The 22211-nt window shown below is 28.5% G+C and overlaps 1 protein-coding gene across 2 annotated transcripts; it reads left to right on the forward strand.

The window, feature by feature from the left end:
• The first annotated feature begins 14488 nt into the window (after positions 1-14488).
• LOC100808921 (signal peptide peptidase-like 4) lies at positions 14489-21674 on the forward strand. 2 transcript variants are annotated; one of them, XM_003552350.4, is made up of 14 exons: positions 14489-14856; positions 15988-16146; positions 16287-16398; positions 16614-16733; positions 16881-17032; positions 17336-17518; positions 18427-18461; positions 19027-19189; positions 19978-20031; positions 20286-20378; positions 20495-20637; positions 20779-20849; positions 21009-21092; positions 21310-21674. In XM_003552350.4, exons 1-14 carry the CDS (start codon positions 14719-14721, stop codon positions 21420-21422), a joined length of 1620 nt encoding a protein of 539 aa, XP_003552398.1. In that variant the 5' UTR covers positions 14489-14718; the 3' UTR covers positions 21423-21674. The 2 variants fall into 2 exon arrangements, with proteins under 2 accessions (XP_003552398.1, XP_014625962.1); XM_014770476.2 differs by lacking the exons at positions 14489-14856; positions 16287-16398 and having other exon boundaries at positions 16008-16146.
• Positions 21675-22211: the final 537 nt, after the last annotated feature.

Genomic DNA, 22211 nt, shown 5'->3' on the forward strand with positions numbered 1-22211 from the left:
CACCAACAATGTATAACTTAACTTAGAATCTCATAAGGAAATGACGTGGTTCTCCTTTTCTGTGTGGACTTATCTGAAGCAAATAGCTAGACGTAGTGAAAAGAGATTAAAAATTCTAAAAGGGAATATTTGAAAGAGCTTAAATGGATCTGATTTATGTTTATTATAGTGGCTTATAAGCTTACCATAAGTTTGTTTTAACTTCAGTTTCACAGTGAACTTTCCTATTGAATGTGTTTAATTAAACTGTTGATTGAAAGGCACCCTAAATCCTTTCGAACACCAACAATTTTTTTTTAATCCATAAGAATTGAATTCGATACTAAATCCTTTTGAACATCAGCCGTTTCTTGCAGACGAAACAAAAGAAATGAGAAAATTATAAAAAATGGAAAATTCTCTCACAAATTTTGTTGAAATTTTTCAACGTACATTTAGCATGTATTGAACCAATTTCAAATATCTTTTCTTTTTAGAACTCAGGATATCTTTTAGCTGAGAGCGAGAGACTAATTTCTTGGTATATTAAGATTTATTTATGAAATTAATTTCTTTAAGTAAATATTCTTCTATACACATGAACTTGGAGATCAAACCCTTGATTAAGGAGCATGGACTTAGACATGGCAATGAGGCGAGAAGGGGATGGGTATTGTCTCCCCAATCCTTGATTCCGACTCCCCAACATATCCCCATATCCGTACCCGATACCCGACGGGTTAAAATTTATTATCCCATCCCCGTATTCGATTCAAATTAGAAAAATAATATTTTTTGTAAAGAAAATATTAAAAATTTGATTTTAGAAAAAATAAATTGATTGTTAAACATTTATTTTTAACTACTTATATATCAATAAATTTATTATAGCGCCTGTGTCTACAAAAATCGTTAAGAAAAGAATATTAAATTATGTAAAAATTCTAAAATAAAATTAACTAGTGATAAAAATTCTAGTCCTTTTGATTAAATTATGTACAAATTCTAGAATTTTAAGTGGCGGGACAGGTCTGGGTTCGGGGTCAGGCGGATGTAGTAACCTCATACTCATACCTGTACCCGACTTTTCGTTATTGGGAAAAACTCGAACCCAAATCCATATTCGGTCAACTCGGGTATTATCGTCAAAGTCGGGCGGGATGGATTCGAACAGGTATTCACAGGTACGGATTTTCTTGCTATGTCTAAGCATGGTTACCTGACAAGTTCTATAGTTGATTAACTACACTGCCAACCATTTCAAATATCTGTTTTTTCTACACAATTTACACACTGAAACTAATTTTTGAAGGTCTAAAAATGCAATTTATTATACTTGATTCCACTTGAAATCAAAAATGGTTTTGGGTTTGTGTGCACAAGCTTGTAAATTTATGCAGATTTGGGTCAAAGCGGGCTGAAGTGAATTTGATGAGATGGGCCATGGGCCAACCTATTACACGGCTTCGATCACTTATTAGAAACTTCTATTCAATGCTTTGGATATATTTGTAAATAATTTCAATATAGATTGTTGAACAAAACGTTTTTTTAATGCATTTGTTTATATATATCGAGTCTTTATCATTAATATATGAAGCATATGCTTAGTTGTTTAGTTTATAGTGTGTTTAGATGGAGTAATTAAGCGGGGAAATTCATTTTTTAAAAAAATTAAAATGATTCATGATAAAATAATTAGTTTAGATAGAATATTTGAAAAGGAATTGAAATTGTAGTATTTTTATGAATCATTTTGATTAATTAAAACAGTGAGTTTTAATTTCTTTAAAAAATTAAAAAAATTAAATTTTTTTCCAGAGACGCGCAGTTAAGGAATTTTATTTTTAAAATTTTATGAACCATTAAAAGAATATTATTATATCCTTGGCATGAAAAATATATGTAGGTGTGGCTTCAGTTGTCAAGCATCTAGGATTGAATCACAATAACAGATTGATGCATTGACTAGTAATGCTTTCTGTCCTTTTTTAATATATACCGAAAGGGACTACGTGCAAGTCGTTATTTTAAGAAAACGTTGGGTTCAACCAATTGCACTTTTCATTTTCTTTCTCATTCATTGTAACTAGAAAAGGGTACATGATCCAGCAGATAGTTATGAATAAATTAAAGACAAATACTAAAGGATATCCATGGATAAATTCAATTTGATTCGCACTATCGTTGTTGAAGTTTATGACTTTAGTAAAAAGAAGAAACAATAATTCTAAAAAATCATGAACATGAAGAAAGAAAGTGAGCATCTAAGGGTATATTTAAGAGTTGAATCTTTTTTTTTTTTTTTTTGGGGGGGGGGGGGGGATGATTTTTTCATTTCTATTAAATATTCTCTACTTTGATCATTTTTTAAACTGAACGAGAAAAAATGATAAATTAACACAAATTGAATTTATAATTAATTATTCATTTTTAAGAATATTACACAAATTCTTTAAAAGTTTATTATTTTAGTATAATATATTGAGACTATATTATAGATATTAACCTACATTTAAATTTAAATCTATTAGTTAACTTATATGTAAGTTTTTTCAACTCATTTAAAATGTCTATCTAAAAGTCCAACTTTTGAATGGTCAACCCAAGCCTTGAATTTTGGAATTAGATTAAACTTCTGCCTTACAAAACCTCAGACAGCATATCCTAACTCTTACCTACTATACTTATCAAAATAATCTATTTCTATATTCATATTGAACGAAAGTATTTTTACGAATTATTATTACTCCTATTGAGTCACATATCTCATTCTGATATTATATATTAAACATTTGATTCTTTTTAATTTTTTTATTTATTTTAATAAACTACTTAATTTTATTTTTAAATTTAATTACAATACAATTTATATATTCAAAAATATTTATTTATTATAAATTTTAATTATATAAAACATAAATATGTATCTTATCACTACACAAGTTAAAATACTAGTTTCTTTAAAAGTAGAATATGTGTAAACTGAAGTAATAGAATGAAAGTATACTTATCTTTAATTTGAATCAAATTACCTCATATATCTTAATTCTCATTACTCATTTGAGATTTAAATTTGTTAATAACGTGAAATTTTCTTTCTTGTATAAAGTAGTATTAATGGATTTCGTATTAAAGATTCTCACACAATCCTTATAATAAAAATAATAATAATAATAATAATAATAATAATAATAATAATTATTATTATTATTATTATTATTATTATTATTATTTATTTTCGTTGTTTTTCTTTTCACTATTGATTGTTTCCATGATATGTAAGTCACTAATTTTGCGTGAATTTTATATTCCACGGGACTATAATTTTCTCTTTGGAAATATCTTTATAAATTGACACATAAGTTAATGGTTCCACTAGTTCGTTGGGATCAGAAATGGAATAAAGGTATGGTAGTTATATCAACCACCATAGTTTTTTCAATATATATTAATATTGTTAGTGGGAGATTAAACTATTTGATTGATTGAATCTTCTTTTGAAAAAAATAATAATATATTAATGCGTTCATTATATTTTTCGTTGGATCCTAAACATTCTAATACAATCACAAAGAATAGTCAAACATAGAATATCCCTAAAAGTCTGCAACTTAGCATAAAGAAATGAAAATTGCTTTTATAAACTTCGCATCGATAAATATCATCAAACAAATATCATACACATTTATATGTTAAATATGTATCAATACTTTATTAATTCATATTTATGCAGAGGGAATGTTTTATTTTAATGTTAGTAACACATATATTCAATAAAAAAATTATTTTGTCATGTAATCCAATTTATTAATATGATAACAAAGTAAATTTTTATTAAACGTTTGTGTTAAAATATTTTAATCTGATATATACATACATACATATATATATATATATATATATAGAGAGAGAGAGAGAGAGAGAGAGAGAGAGAGAGAGATTGAACTTGAAAATGTCATATACTGCCAAATCGTTCAAAATGAATTCCATGTAAGAAAGGAAGACGTGGTTGAAAGTAAACCTGCAGAAGCAAGTTAACCAAATGAAGAGGGTGATATACATGTTAAAGAGAAATAATTTCTCGAAAGGAAGGTAGAGTATAAGAAGAAAAATTTTGAATTTTGAATTTTATTTTGCACAGAATAAAAAGTTATCTTTAATGTCCGTATAATTTGCTAAGAAAACATGTTTTTTTTTTTGTTCTGTCTGATAACTATATTTATAAAAAAAATCTCTGAAAAAACTATATTAAAATTAAACTTTAAATAAATAAATTATTGTTGTGTGGTCTCTTATTATCACAGAAAATAAAACATAAAAGATGAGGTAAGAAAATGAATAATGAAAATAGAAAATACGAGCTTTCATTATTTATCTCATAACTTAATGATTAAAATAAAAATATCTTCTCAACTGATTTGTTCGAATCTATTTTATAGTGATGAATTGACTTGGATGAATTTGACAGCTAATCTGCTCGATTTCTAGTTTGAATTATACCAACTATGCTAAAAATCTATTTTATATTTTTGTGTTATGGATAGGAATTCAGTAACATCACTGAAAACTAGTTGAATCGAGAGAAGAAGAAAAAGAAAGGGAGAAGAACAAGAGACAATGGGTACAACAATGATGACGTTCAACACTCGAGGAGGGAACCAATTGTTCTATTACAGACTCCACTTTATGATAAATCTTGTCTGCGATAATATACAAATAATTTAAAGCAGTTAAAATTACATATTATACCTTAGTACGTAACCAAAAAATACATATTATAAAAACCTAATATAGGTGTTCATGGGTAGTATAATAAATGTTTGTATATTTCAGGTTTAATGTTTAAGGGATTATGGACCTTCATGTAAATCAATCGAGAATAATAGACCAATTATAATAGAACAATTGATCCTATAATATTATACTCAAACCTTTGATTTGGTTGTATTTTATAAATAAGAGTGATCTCCTTTTATGTCAACTCGGATTCACACATATTCTGGGGTTGTTATATCTTAAGTTAACTTAATTAATGATTTTAACTTTGAATACGTCATTATATCAAGTATTTAAAATGGCAATTGTATCATTCATATTAGTCTTACGGTATCGGATAGATAATACATGTGATATCTAAAAAAAATCAGTAACCTAAAAGCCTATCATTTCACATTTGTAGAAAATAATGATAAAATTAGATTGTTGGTGCTAAAAAAATCCTATATAACTAAACAATAAAAATAATTAAATATAGAATGATATAAACTATGAAGTTAAATGACATTATCTTTGAGTAATAAAGGCACCGAAATTGCGCTGTCCTTTTTCTTTTTTTAAAAAACAATACAATCTTTTTCAGAAAGATTAATTAATATGTACTATTGTACTATGTAATTAGTCAACTTTGGTATGAATGAGTCTCTTGAGGACATATTCTCTCCAAAACGGTTGACGGTATTGATAATTAATTTAATTTTTAAATACTCATATTATCAACTTTAGAACTTTAAAAGATGAATGAAAAAAATTCGTGAAGTCCCAAAACCTATAATTAAGGTGTTTCAGAAACATCTGGTTTGAAGTAAAATGTTTAATAATATAATGTTCAAAATTAATTGTAGGTAATAACACAAACAGTTATAGAATGGAGAAAAATATTTTCAAAAGATACATTCACAAAATCACAGTTGTTCATCACTAAGAGCAATTGCACTTGCTTACTTTAGTTCTTGAAGTTAACTGACTTGAAAAAATAATGGAGTAAATGAGTTTTATATAATTTTTAAAGTTGTATATACAAGTAACTACAGTCAATGTCAGTCAAATTTTGCCTAATAATTAAAAATAATCAAATTAAAAGGAAGGTTCTAGTCTGAATTAAGAGATAAACTAAGATCTACTAAAAGTAAATTAAGAACTCAAATTAAATTCAATTGCTGGAGTAAATATTAATAAAGTGTTTCTAAATCTTATATGGCAACAAATGACCCCATTAAAACAAAGTTAAAGACCCAATTTAATTTTTTTGCATTATAGATGCTATAATAAAGAAAACTTAAATGTAATTATGGTTCCTTCATTTAAAATTGATACATTTGATTTTCTTATTTAAAAAAATATTCAATTTTAAGCCTCCCGTTTAAAAATAGAAACATTTATAGTTCTTGTATTTTAGAAAATTTCTAATTTAGGTCATTTTTTTTTTTACGTTTTATTTCTTTTCTTTTAATCAATTGAACCATAAATTTAACATATTTATTTAAGGTATCATCAAAAAATTATTTAATTAATTACAAAAATAAGAAATAAAATGTAGACAAAATTAAAGATTAAATAAAAATTATAGATTTTTTAAAATACAGAAATCAAAATTATATATTTTTAAAAAATATATGGAGACCAAATATCTGTATTTTAAAATAACAGAACTAAAATTGTGAATTTTTTGAAATTAAAGGACCAAATATCTCAATTTTAAAATAAAAGGATCAAAATTATGGATTGAAAAAAATAAAAGAACTAAAATTATATTTAAGCTTAAAAAAATTTACATTTATAAAAAGTGAGTCTAATTTACCTAATGTATAAATAGGTATAATTAATATAGTTGACATAAGTAGTATTAACTTATGTGCTTTAATTAAATGATTTAAGATTTAAATTTTGTGTGATTTATTATATTAGGATGAAAAAAATTCAAGTATTTTCACCATAAAAAAAGCATTTTTTTTTCAAAAGCATAAACTAATGGACTAATATCTATCTCTAGTGAGTCATGACTGATGGGTAATTGGGCCAAAATGCAACCTGGGCCCACATGTGTGAATCTGCACACGTGTGATCCCTACCATCGTCGATGAATGGTGGTACGTGTGAATGGAATGGATATGCTCATGTGAGGACCCTACTTTGTAGCGTTCGTGTCTCATGCTTAAGGGAACCTTAAAACTTTAACATGCGGTCATGTCCAAATCCTTGCCATACACCTCCTAATATCTTTGATCCATGCTTCATTTTCGAACTTGGAATTATTTTGGTGAGAACAAAACAGACAGCGTGTATTTTCAATTTATAAGAATATATTTGGATACGTATTCGATTGGTTTTAAATTTGTAGCTCAAATTTGTTTTTAATTCTTAAAATGTGTGAAACTTTAATTGTAATTCATATTTTAATCTGGTTTATTTTTAGCTTTAACATTTAATTGTATTAATCAGATTAAATACATTTTTAGGTTGAAATAAATTTGATAAAAAATGATCAAGGTTTTATTTTTAATCAGATTAAATAAGACCAAATTCATCAATCTTTCTCTCTTTGAGAATTAAATAAATAAAGATGATAAATTATTTTTTAAAATTAATTATTATAGTTAAAATATCTGTTGATGAAATTTTAACAAAATACTTGTTATCTAATGTTTTTAAAAAAACATTTAAGAAAATTCTAAAAAAATTCAGGATGAAAAATAGACAATTATGTTTAATTAAATTATTATTTGTTCAGATATACAAAATATCATTACTCGTTGAAAGTTTATTCTTATTACATTTAGAATCTGTTTGATTGAGTAGCAGAAAAAATAAGAAAATTATTGAAAATTGAATTAAAGAGAAAAGAAAATATCAAAAGAAAGCACACTTTTAGAATACTGAATACCATTTATTATTAAAAATAAAAACCATTAAGAGAATAAGGCTAGTAAAGCTGTACAGATATTATAATTTGATGTGCCCCAAAAAAGATATTAATTTCATTGAAAGTAATTAAAATAATAATATTTCAGAAATAAAGTTGAAGAAAGTGATATAAAATGAGCAATTTGATTTTGATGAAACAAACTTAACAAAAAAAGACTAGGCAACATAAGAAATAATGTGAATGGTTGAAACTTTTTCGTGAAAGCCAATGAAAGAGGTACACGTGTAGGGGTATAGATGATAGAGGATGCAGTGGATAGAGTCAGAAATTTGATGAATCGTACTGCAGTCTTATCTGTACGGTTCATACGGAAAGAAAGGACGGGTTTAGGCGGTGGCCGGTAACGTTTGTACTTAACATACAACTTTGCTCCACGCGCATCTCATAACTCTACCTACGACCACTTGAGCTTGGCTTGACCACACCGTCATATTTCTTTTTGGGCAAATATTAGTAGGAACTAAAATTGAAAAATATAAATTTATATAAATTAAAAATAATCAAAATATATTACCTGAATCAAAATTAAAAAAAATATAAATTTATAGAAACTAAATTTAAAAAAATAAACTTACAAAAACCAAAATAAAAAAAAACATTAACTTACAACAAAAAAAACCATATTTAAGCCTAAGATAATTAGATACTACCTTGGTTCCAAAAAATATTTAAAATATTTAAAAAATTCAAAATATGTTTTAAAATGTCAAATAAATTCCTAAATTTATTTAATATAGGTTATCACTTAGATCATAAGACTTTTTAAAATTTAGACTAAAGTAATTGATACATTGCACTTTTAGGAATTTTTAAATTTTTTTTATTACCTTTAGAAACTAATGTAACAAACACCATATATATTCAGATAATTAAATGATGTTTTACCCTTTTGTTAATAAATACTACCCAAAACTTGAAAGAGTGATAAAGGGTTTATTTGTTTAAAGTTATTTGCTAAAAAACATTTTTTTAGATAAAAGAAGTAGTTTTTTTTTTTTTTTACTTTTATGTGTGTCTTTTAAATTGTTTTTGCCTAAAAAAAATACTAATTTTTTAAAGAAACAAATCATACATTCTCTGTGATATATTGATCTCATTGGAAGAATTTCTATGTCTGCCCAAGTCGTATCCTTGTGGTATTGGGGCATGATGAAGCATGTATTTTTGTCTTCCCCATTTCGGTCATGTCCATAAGCTCAAAGGATTCATCATTAGAAAAATTGAAAGACGTATATTCCCTTTGTGATACAATAGTGACCTTAGGCACCTCTAAGGCACTTTCCTAACTAGAGTCTTTACTTATGGACTTTTGAAGGCTCCCTATTTGTTTTTCAAACACCGGGATCTCCATCATCATCTTGCAATATTTGTCTTCTAATTAAGGTCATTTCCTTCAAAACCAGATTCCTTTTAGGACGTCAATTCAATTGTTTTGTTGGGGATATCACCCTCTTTTGTAATTACACAAGGGCATAACAACCACAAATAAAGTGATATGTTGGGTGATCGAGGGCTTTCGTTCACTAGGACAGTTGGATTTCTATTGCCTCATTTTCTACCAAAGTACAAGACAAAATTTGTAAAAAATGAGGCAATAGAAAAAAAGCTTAAGGAAAAAAAAAAAGAATAAAAGGTTACCTAAAGGTGTTTAACTGATGCAAAACATTTGGAATTGTTAGAAAACACTCTGGGTTCACTTGAAAAATTGTCAGGCATTATAATACCCATCAAGGAAGTGAGAACTAAGAAAGTGAACAAATTATTGGTGTAAGTATGGAGACTATATATAAAAAATGAAAATCTTAAAAGGACTAATTAAAATTGAAAAAATATAAGCTTATAAAGACTAAAAATAAATAAAAAAACTCACGAATCAAAATTAAAAAAACACCAACCTAACCTATAAGAATTAAAATTTAAAAATAAACTTATAAAGATGAAAAATGAAAAAAAAATACCAAGTTACCAAGTCACACGAGAAAACATATTTAAAGCCAAAAAATTATTGTCCATAAATGATATTTTTAGTTATTTAGAAATTTATAATAAATTCTTTTGAAATGTAGTGTTTAGGTAATTTTATTACAGAAACTTGAATTTAATTTATTTGTAAGTTTATAAGTTATAACATTATATAATTAAGGGTTCATGCACATGTACACATAATGATTAGCTATACTAACAAGTTAACAATGATGTCAAAAAAAAAAAAAAACAAGTTAACAATGACGTAAGAGGCTAAGCTATATATTTATATTGTGATGCAACATATTTAAATAGTTATAAAAAGTTGGGCATTATTAATATATATAATATATGTACCTGTAAGAAGAATTCAATTATCTATTTATTAAAATATTATACTTTTCCTTTAAAAAAGAATTAATTTTTGTAAAATTTTCAGATATATTAAATATTTTATTCAATGATGATTTTTATTTCAATTTTTTAACTCCGTTCTTATATACTCATTAGCATATATTTTTTTTACATTAACATTAAATTAAATTTAACTGTAACCTAAATTTAGTTAACTACTAACACAGTCCTAGCAGTTTATTTGTTTGACTAATAAAAAAAATCTTCTTTAAGATTACATTTTTTTTTAAATTATGATCAAAGGTACCAAGCCCAAAACAGACGTCAGATGAAAATTACACTGAAATAAATATACAGGAAGGCAAAATGTCCAAATACATCATGCAGTTGCAAACCCTCGATCAAGAAGTCAATTCTGAAAATTATATTTTTATGTAGGAGTTAGGCTCAAGGAACAGGATTCAGTCAAATTAGGAGGCATTCATATGCATGCTGCTGTCATTGTATTTGTGATAGTTGAATGAAGATCACCGTAAATTTTGCAAAGAGAAAAGCCAACTAAGGTACACATTCTTATACTCTCCTTGATGAGCCACACATAACATAAATAATTGAAAATTGAATGACAATAATGATTATGATATATTTAACATTGAATAATACTTGACTAAAGGATTCACTTCTATTTATTGATAGATATAATTAATCGGGTGACATGTATAACTTGTCCATATTTTTTTTGGGTACTGGTATAACTTGTCCATTTAATAATCATTAAATAGTTTTTTAACATTTTAAACATATCATTATCTGTCTATCTATTTTTTTTAAAGAAAAATATATTTAATATTTTATTAAAATCCTAAAAATTTACTTTAAAATATATTTCGTGAAAAATAATAATAACATTGAATATTATATTAATACCTATTATCCACTTTATTAAAATTTTAAAATTAGTACTTTAAAATATATTTCATAAAAAAATAATAATCTAAAGTACTAACTTTATAAATGTGCAGTTAGATATAAACTTCTTATTCATAATTATAATTGTTTATAAAATATTTTTTAATAATTAAGTTGAAAATATTTACTTATATATATATATATATATACATCCAAAATAATTTATTTTTAATTTATATCCTTATTTATTCATTAAAATAAAATATTATGAATTAATGTAAAGATATTTAGCCTATTTTAAAGTAATATTTAATAACAAAAATAATAGATAATTGTACCGAGTGTTATAAATAATATAATAATATTATTAAATATTATATTCATAATTATGTTCAAATTTATTTATTTTTTAAATTAGTTACTTTAAAGAATATTTTATGAAAAATAGTAATGAAAATAATAATTGATAAAGATATAATTAAATATAAAATGATTCATCATATTTATTTTAATTAATAATTATATATAAAAATAAAAATAAAATAAAATTGAGTGATTAGTCTACAAGAAAAAAAATGATTTGACAATACAAAATATTAAAGTTTATATTGACCGAGTAACTTCGATAACTTGTGGTTTATATATCATTCAAAAAGACCTGTACACTTTAATAATTTATGCACTAATGGTGTGTAAATTTTTTTATATTATTGCTATTATGTAATCATAAATGGTCACATATAATATATTTATTAAGTTTTATAGTAATTTTCTTAAAAGTGATACTTTATTTATAATTGGTTGATCTAGTAAAGTTTTTAACACCAACTATAAAAGTAAATTCTTAGAAATATAGAATAATGTATTATATGTCAGCAATATAATTTTTTTGAATATTTTATTTATCATGATAATATAATTTAAATTAAATTATTATAGATTTTTATTCCATTCAATATCCCTTGATTGTAATTAAAATAAAAAACAAATGATGAATGATACTATGGTGAAGACTTTTTTTTTTCTTAAGTTACTACGCTGAAGAGACGTCAAACATTGAATTGTTGAATATAATCATTTATTGTAACTAAATATATTGTTTATGAAAGATATTGTATAATACATTTTGTCTATTTTTAGTAACTTATAAGTCTAGTGATACAAAATATTTTTGAAAAATAATTTTGTTTATTCTGTTCATATAATCATGAGGGGAACATTTTGAGTATAAATTTTATTTTATTATTTTCTATATAAAAAAACATCAAAGAAAAAAAGTGAAAAAACATAATAGGTTTAATTATGTTTTTTCTCCTTACTTATGCTGATTATATGAGTGTGAAATCACATAATTATAAAACTAGACTCATATGTGATAAAAATGAAATATATAGTTTATAAGAAAAATACTTAATGAGTTACCTTAATAAAACATAATATTTAATATATTTTATTTTATAATGATAAACTCATGCAACATACATCTAATAATTGTGAAGATTCACACTAGTGCATCTTACTTTTTTTTTTTTCGTTTTACATTTATATTTTGTCACTTTATACACAACCATGAAATAACATCATAAACTTGTACAGCTAAGCATAATAACCGGTCCTGAACTGCGTCAGAAACCCAATCAAACCCATTTGAAATTAAACCAGTTATGGGAAATGATCTGAACTATTGTAAAAATAGATTCAGTTTGAACTGAACTATTTCTACAAACAAGTTTGTTTACTTATAGAACTTTTCTTTTAAGAATCGATTTTTACCCACCCCTATTGTATTCATCTAAATAAAAGGAAACAAACTCTCCAGAACATGTGACTTCGAGTTCACTTTGAAAGAATCTCATGCATGTGAAAAATCTTCAAAAAGAGTTTTTGCATTTTTTTTATGTTACAATAGTGAAAGAACAAAAAAAAAAAAAGTAAAAACACGAAACTAACAGTGAAAGAACGAAATAAGTCTGTCATGTCGAAGGATGAACTTAAAAAATATTCAATATTCAGGCCGACTTTGACAAGAAACCCATCTTGACAAGAGTTTTTGCATTTGGGTACATTATAAAAAGTGATAATATGATAATATATTTTATTAAGTGTACCATAGGTACGTATCATCAATCTTAGGATCAACCATAACACATTTTATTGACTTTAGGGCATAGATAACTTGACTTTATTTATCCTTTTACTTTTATAAGTAGGCTATTATTATATTTATATGTTAGCAATAGATGATTGATCGTATTATTTTTAATACACTCTTTATTCTCAACTAAAATTTATTAAAAATTACAAAATTATATAGATTCATTCCTTATTTAATAAATTCAATTTATTATGTTATAATTTTAAATAAATTTTATTCAATAAAATAGAAATTATTTTAAGGAGCAAAATGATCTTCTAAATTGGAATTAACAAGAGAGGCTCAATTGCAATTATCTCATCTTTCTACAAATTTTTAACATGAATTTATAGTATGTTTATAAAATTAATTAATTTTTTTTAGACAAAAGAGCATATCTTAATTCAGACATAATATCACAAAAAATAAAAGGAGAAATACGATCAAATGTTTTTTGCTAGCAAATAATCTTGATGTTGTAGCTAGATTGTGAATGACATGATTAACTAGTTTTTTACAAAATTTTCACCATGGAGTTTGAACTAGTGTTGATGTACTATTTACACAGACAAAATATCAACAACTTCTGAATAACCGTAAACATCATATGTGAGATTGTCAACAACATATTTACATTACAAATCATGTTATGTTATCAATCCCAAGAGAATTGATCCAAATCAAAGCTTTAACAATTCCCATGCTTCATCTCCCTTAGGTTCTGGTAGACCATAATGAAAAGAAGTCCAAGGTTTAATGCAACTGTCTCATGGTCTTGAATGAGCATACCCACACCAAAGCAAGTGCAATTTTCGTCCTTGGATAAAGTCGCATCAATAATGTTACATTTAAATTCCTCAGGAGATGGTGGTCAAACAATAACATTATCCCTAGCTTTAGATGATTTAAATCAACTAAGGAGTGAATTAAAGAGAAGAGTATATATATTATTAACTCTTCTTTTGTATTCATAATTTTTTTTTTCTATTTCAGCTCATTTGCATTTTATTTTGTTTTTTTTCTTTCTCATTACATTCTTTATTATACCTATTTTATTTCTTATCCTTCTCTTTACTTCTTTTTTGGTATGAACTATACATATCTTATACACAAAATAATCATACTCGAGTGAAATAAAACTACTATGAATAACTAAGACTCTCCTTGTAAATAATTAACATACTTCGAAACTTTTAAATAAATTAAAGTAGTAACCTCACATGTTAGTTAATACACATACTTGTTATTCCCTTCATTACCATTTGTCCAAAAGTAAGTTTTCTTTTATAAATGAACCTTGAATGCAGCAAGCGTGGATATCACGTACACAAGAAGCTCGTGGCCAACCCACCAAACCACAAACGTAAAGTAGTGGAAATTCTTGTTCAACGGTTACACGCGGTGTTTTTTATTTATGTCCCATCCTACATTCGACGTACACAAACACCCATTAACTAAATTAAATAAACAAAATAAAAAAAATAAAGTTAAAACTTGTGTGTCTGTTTTAGTGTTTTCTCTCTCTCTCCCTCTCCACCCCAATTCCCATTGTACGTTCTTCTTCTTCTTTTCTTTCTTTCCAAAATAAAATCTTTTACCCTTCACACCCCCACCCCTTTGGGTTTCTCTCCTCAATTTTGCATCTGGCGGCTTCTCAGTTCTCACCACCATCATGGTTTCACTTGGAGCTACCTGTGCTCTGTGCTGTTCTATGTTCATGGTGTTTGTCACTTTGAGTTTGGCTGGGGACATAGTACACCCTGATAGTATTGCTCCCAGAAGGCCTGGCTGTGACAACAACTTTGTCCTGGTACCTCAGAAAATGAAATTAAAACTGATTTATTTATTTATTTATTTTGTGTTTGATGTGAATTGGTTGCTTAGTTGGGTGTAAAAATGACACTCTCGTTTTTTTTTTCTTCTAAAAAAACAACATCTATCTGGGTGCGCTGAGAAAGTGGAGGAACAAGCTCAGGAAAAATACTTTTTTTTTCTTCTTCTTTTTAGTTTTTATTAAGTCATTTTCAGGAAAATTGGGGAGTTGTATTGCATTAAAATTCAAATTTTAGTTTTCTGTTTTTGGAAAGATCAGATTTTTTTTCTTCTTCTTCTTTTGCCCTTGACTTCTCTCCCTTCCCAATGAATCGTGCTGTGGTGTATGCTCAATTGAAATGCTCTTTTTTTAGTTATGTTTAAGATTTGCTGTGGCATCAAGCTATGGAAATGAAAATATACTTTTTGTCCCCCTTTTCTTCATTGCATTAATCTCTAGCAGAATTTCTCATGCTTCTGGGAAAACGAGGGAAAAGCAATATGGGAATGATTTAATTAATGTTTGTTTAAAAAAATTGCCCTGTTTAATTGTGCAGTAGTGTTTTTCTGGCTTTTGCAGTGCAGAGATCTGTTACGTGGTTGAAGTATGATAGATTTAGTGGCTAGTTTTGGTATAATATCTTTGATTTCATCATTTTTATCCCTCTTCCTATCTTAAGAATCTTGCAAATTCTCATCTTTCTCACTTGAGGTTGATTCAGCTAGACTTGTTTTCTGCATACTACTCAAAGACCTGGAATTTTTTTAATGCTTCTTCAAACGTTTTTAACCATTATCTGATCCCATAAAAATTTTGTAGTCACATGCCTCTTTTCTTCTTGATTGGCCTTCATCCATTGAGATTATGCTTTTAGTAAAAAGAAGGAAATGTTGAATGCCTTAGGGCTTTCTAAAATTGGAATTGGAACAAGGTGATGATGACCAGAACAATGATAAAAGCATGTTTTATGAAATCTTAAAAGCAAAATCTGCAAATCTTTTTGCTTACGTCTTCTAGTGTTTCAGCAAACTACCATGTGGCATGTTGCTATTGTCTTCAAAGGTTAATAGGTGTAAAGTATGAATAAGTTTTTTCTTTAACAACTTTGACCAATTTCTCTTTTGTTAGGTTAAAGTCCCTACTTGGATTGATGGTGTGGAAAGCTGTGAGTATGTTGGCGTTGGTGCAAGATTTGGCCCTACATTAGAATCAAAAGAAAAACATGCTAACCATACTAGAGTTGCGATAGCGGACCCTCCTGATTGTTGTAGCAAGCCTAAGAATAAGGTATTCTAATTGTATGCTTTAGAACTAACCAAATGCAACTTCTCCTCTTCATGTGATGCATAGATGTTTAGATTAAACAGCTCTAACTTTTTTAGATATATATTAGTAAGTAATATGGAGTGTGCCTTGCAATTTGTTAGCTCACTGGCGAGATCATTTTGGTGCACCGAGGACAATGTAGTTTCACAACCAAGGCAAATATAGCTGAAGAAGCTGGTGCTTCAGCCATCCTCATTATAAATTATCGTACAGGTGTTTGCATGCAATTTTTGCTTTTTTGGAGCTATAGTTTGTTTCACTTCCTTTTTCTCCATATGCATTTTACTGTTAAAAGTGATTTGATCCCGTGTTTCATAGAGAATGCTAATTAACTTTGGTTTCTTATTTGTTGTTAGAATAAACATACATTTTCCAATACTGCATATTTTGTTTGTTTTAAGCAACTATTGTATGCCCTTATTATGCAGAACTTTTCAAGATGGTTTGTGAAGCGAATGAAACTGATGTTGATATTGGAATACCTGCTGTCATGCTTCCACAAGATGCTGGTGAAAACTTGAAAAATCACATACTAAACAATTCAGTAGGTATGTTTCACTATCTCTGTGAATGTGTCTATTTTTTTGTGATTAGTCATGGCTTTCATTTGTCAGCAAAATTTGGAATAACTACTTTATATTTTGATTCTTTGTATAATTATTCTTTGCTTTTCTGTATGTACGTCCACTCTCAAGTGTCGGTGCAGTTGTATTCTCCACTGCGTCCATTGGTTGATGTTGCAGAAGTGTTTTTATGGCTTATGGCTGTCGGTACCATTCTCTGTGCTTCTTACTGGTCTGCCTGGACTGCAAGAGAGTCTGCCATTGAGCAGGAGAAGCTATTAAAGGTTACTGGTTTCTTTTCATGCCAATTTTATTCATTTTTCCATATACAAGACACTTATTATTGGTGAATGGAGGAATACAAAAGTTAACAAAGACACATGGAAGAAATGCTGAAAAGCAAACCTCATTCAAAAAAAGGAAGTGCTTGTGTTTCTTGCAGACCTGTCATGGAGGCTTCCTTAACAAAAGTTTATTCTCTTTTTTAAAATGAACTAATTTTGTTCTTTGTAAATGAACTTCTCAAATTAAAAAAAAATCATTGGTCCAATTACTATTACTAACATATAGAACATCTTATATTTCAGGATGCTTCAGATGAATACATAAATGCAGAGAATGCTGGTTCTAGTGCATATGTGGAAATCAGTACTGCAGCGGCAATATCATTTGTTGTGATTGCTTCTTGTTTCTTGGTTATGCTTTACAAATTAATGGCATATTGGTTTGTTGAAGTTCTGGTGGTTTTATTTTGCATTGGTGGGGTTGAGGTGAGTTAATATTTTTCCAAGCTTGATTCTTGTTGATTATGATTCTTCCTTTGGCCTCCCTCTAACTGATTTACTGATTAGCCATATTCCTATACTTTTCTGATAATCATTTGTCATCTTCTTTAAGGCACACGCAAAATCTTGGGTGGTTACTTAGAATTTCACCTGTGTATCCTAACAACATTTTGCTTCCTTCACATCAACCCCAATTCACTATCCAATCATGTGACACTTTTTAAAATCTTCTGTGTGGCATTCTGCTCACGATCTCTTTAGAGATGTTTCTTTGTTAGACTTGAATAGAGACTGGCATGCCTATGTTAGCAAAATAGGATGGAGGGAATTAGATAGAATATATTGCATTCAATTCTGTTTTACTCCTTTTCATCAATCCAAACATAATTATCTTTTGTAATGTTCTTGTGAGGATGTCTAATCCTCATTTATTGTACTCTTAATAACAATTTCCTATTCTAAAAGGTGACATTAGGCCTAGGTCAGGTTTGGTTTTGGTTTTAATAGAAATTAAGTAGGAATGGAAAATGAATATTTTTTTTTTGAAAGAGTCCTGGTTTCAATAATTTTTATCTTTCTTATTCCTTTCTATAAGTTTGTCTAACTTGCTGCTATATTGAAAATCACTTCACGTCTTTTATAGTTGGGGTTAAGGCACGTTAAATGATTATTGCTGAAATACCACATTATGCCTATATATTATTTTGTTATCTTTTGATTAATTTTATATATTATAACTGTGTCATGCCCTATAATTTTTAAAATTTGCTGAATTCCCATGTTTTTATTGTATTGTATCTGTGCTTCCTAGATTATAGGATTGCAATTTGCAACATGATGTTATTGTCAATATATAGCAGCTGAATGAATCTTTATTCTTCATGTGCTTTCAGGGACTACAAACTTGCTTGGTGGCTCTGTTATCATGGTATGCCCTTTACGCTTGTTTTCTTGTTGTTTGAATTTGTGGTGGCCATGTTGAGCAACATATCTTGCACTTTTATTAATAAAATTAACCCCAAATCATATTGGGTGGTGTATATTTTATTCATGATCTTAAATTGTGATTAACTTTTTTTATCAGTAAAATCTTTATTAAGTAATTTGATTATTGTTGTTAAATATGGGACGCTGGTAACAAAACAGGGGGAGGGGGAGGGGGGGGGGGGGGGGAGAGAATAATTCACATAGTGGTCAGTTCTTTTTCATGTACCTCTACCCTGAAAGATATAGCATTGAATAATTTAGCTCACAATTCTATACACCAAATTTGATAACTGGCTTATATTTCCTTGTAAACATTGCTAAAAGATGAATTTTATGCAACTTTAGCGCAGACAAGGTTTTTCTCCTACTTTTAATGTCAGCTTTACAATAATCAATATTCATAAAAAGAAAATGACTCCAGTGTGAAGTTTGTGGCTGTTAGTTAGATTGTCTATTGTATTATATTCCCTTGTCATGTTATGGAATTGACACCAAAATTCGTACAGTTTCAAATGGTTCCAGCATGCTGCACAAACATTTGTGAAAGTACCTTTCTTTGGTGCTGTATCATATCTGACAGTTGCTGTTACTCCCTTCTGCATTGTGTTTGCTGTGCTTTGGGGAGTTTATCGCCGTGTATCATTTGCTTGGATTGGTCAAGATATTCTTGTAAGAAAAGTTCTGTTATCTTTGTATTTTTTATCAAATTTTCTTACATACCGGTAGTTCTGATTAAAATATAGAAATTTGTGATGCAATCACGAGCAATCCCCTTGCTACATATTGCACGATTTTGGAACTGAAAATGTTTTTAAATGAGTATGGAATATCTTCATCTGACAGTGATTAAAATGAAGACTTGAGCATACTGCTTCAGTGTTTTGCAAAATAAAAGATTTAGTAAAGTAGTAAGTAAATCACTCATTGCATTTATGTTATCTGCTAGATATGAAGTCATAAACCCAGAGACTTGAGGAGAAAATACCTTTTCGATTGATTAACTGAACAAAAATAGCTTTATCTCACTAGGTGAAGTTGGCTACATGGACTATACAGCACCATTGGACTTGGTTAAAAGAAAAAATGATCAGATTTCTATCCTTTGCTTTTATGCAAGAAAGTAGGTTGTTATCATAGACCAAACTGCTTCATGTGAATCATTAGTGCTACATGATTGCAGATTGTTCTTGGCCAATTGGTATTATCACAATGTGATGCAATCCTCACAATGTTTCTTATTATTGTTTCCTTTTCGCTTTCATGCTTTTTCAAATTCTCTCTTGTCACTTAAGAATTTGGTTTAAGCCTACTTGCCCCATTTGATAAATATTGAAGTTTTTCCATTTAGGTTTTATAATAACCTGAACTCAGTTTGCTGAGTGGCAAGCTTGCAAACTTCCAAGTTCAAATAAATTGAGAAACAAAATGTTAATTTTTTTTAATCGTTTATATTTCAGGGCATCACATTGATAATTACAGTTCTTCAGATTGTGCGGATACCAAATCTCAAGGTGATTATTCATTACTTTAGCTTGTCTTTTGCACAATCTCCTATTTAGGTTGTTTTTTGTATTCTTGAGAACTACTCTTGGGATTCATAAAGGGGGCCTCCATGTAAGGTTGAGAACTAATCTTGTCTTTTGCACAATCTCCTATTTAGGCTGTTTTTTATATTTCAGTGAAACGATTAAATATGGATCTACAGTGTATTACTGACCATTTTTATTAACAAAAAAGACTAATTTATACATTTTTTCCATGTAAGGTCGGAACTGTTCTTCTCAGTTGTGCCTTCCTATACGACATCTTCTGGGTGTTTGTCTCTAAATGGTGGTTCCATGAGAGTGTGATGATAGTGGTGAGTGATTTCGAGGAAGATCTCCCTTAGACTATTCTTCACAAAGCTTGTTTTTTATCTCATAAAACATGATGCTTTTCTTATTAAACTAATGCAACATTTTCACTTCTTTGCAGGTAGCTCGAGGTGATAGGAGTGGAGAAGATGGTATCCCTATGCTACTCAAGATACCACGTATGTTTGATCCCTGGGGTGGTTACAGCATCATTGGTTTTGGGGACATCATCTTACCAGGGCTTCTAGTAGCATTTTCACTAAGGTTGAATAGAAAATCATACATAAATGATCCTATTCATCATCTTGTACTCCTTACAAAAACATTTTGGATTGATGAAGACAATGCTTTGTGCCTAGTTAATGGTTCATGAACTTGATTTTTCTAATGACTAACTATATACAGGTATGATTGGTTGGCAAAGAAGAACCTTCGAGATGGGTACTTCTTGTGGGCAATGACTGCTTATGGTTTAGGTATGCTATGTTTGATCTGAGGGCAGTTTTCATTAGATAAATAGAATGTTAGCAGAGTAATTTTCTTTGCAAGTGTTTGGACCTGCTTAGACTGAAAATGTGGAGGAGGTGACTATATGTTTGGTCTTTACATCATAGTCTTTGAATTTTGATCTGCAGGTCTCCTTATCACATACGTGGCTTTGAACTTAATGGATGGACATGGTCAACCAGCTTTGCTTTATATAGTCCCATTTACACTTGGTTAGTATAATTATTAGACAAAACTCAATTATAGTTGAATAATAAAGCACTGATTATTGTGCAAAAAGAAATATTTGGACCTATTCCATTGGCTGTTGAACATGCTGAACTAATGCAAAGCTTTATCCATGTTTTTTGGTATAGATATAATTTCTTTAGTAGAGCTTTATCCATGAAAACTAGTACCAGTTTTTGAAATACTTTTCTGTATTTGCAGGAACCTTTTTGTCATTGGGAAAGAAGAGAGGTGAACTCAAGGTTTTATGGACAAGAGGGGAACCAAAAATACCTTGCCCTCACATCCAAGAGAATCAATCAACAAACCAGTAATCCCCAGCAGGAATAGCATCCTAGGTGTTAGTTTACAGGAGACTTATAGCAAATCTTAGAAGACTTTGTAACATCTGTAACTTTGTCATAACCAAATTTCAGCCAAATGATTATAGCATGTACTTAAAATCGGCACCTTAGACTTGAGATACCCCACAACTGTTGGATGTTGGAAGACCCCATGCCAAACTGTTTATTGTAAGAATAGATCTTGTTCTAAAATAGAAGATGGACTGAGGTGAGGAGATTCAAGAGATTCCACTTCCTGATTCTGGCTTTGCCTTGGGGACATGATTTTTATAGTTACCTTTTACAACTTTACTTCAATGAGGCTCTGACTAAAATAATGCATTGAAACTTATGAACTGGAAAATGAAGACTGGAGAATAAAGCAAACGGCAAAAAGCCAAATGACATGCATCGACAACTTTCAACCAATGGAGAGAAGACGGGAAAATAATGAATTGAAACTTGTGAACTGTGAAGTTAAAGATGGCTAAATTATATTTTGGAAGAATACTCCTTGTATGAAATTAATGATGTATCAAATATTCTTGCAGTGCTGAATCAGGCTCGGTTGTCACCACAGCTTTAATTCCAACTGGATAGCTACACACAAAGGACTTCCAAATAATCTCTATAAAGTTTATAAAAAATCAGGAAGATTATTTGGTATATTAGAATTAGCCCCATAGTCCAAAGACATGGATCTTTCATTTCTCCTCTCCAATCTTTAGATTTAATTCCAAATCATTATTAATCACTGTAAATTTTTTACACTAGCACTCA

Source organism: Glycine max, chromosome 18, assembly GCF_000004515.6.
Source record: "Glycine max cultivar Williams 82 chromosome 18, Glycine_max_v4.0, whole genome shotgun sequence".
Classification (NCBI taxonomy): domain Eukaryota; kingdom Viridiplantae; phylum Streptophyta; class Magnoliopsida; order Fabales; family Fabaceae; genus Glycine; species Glycine max.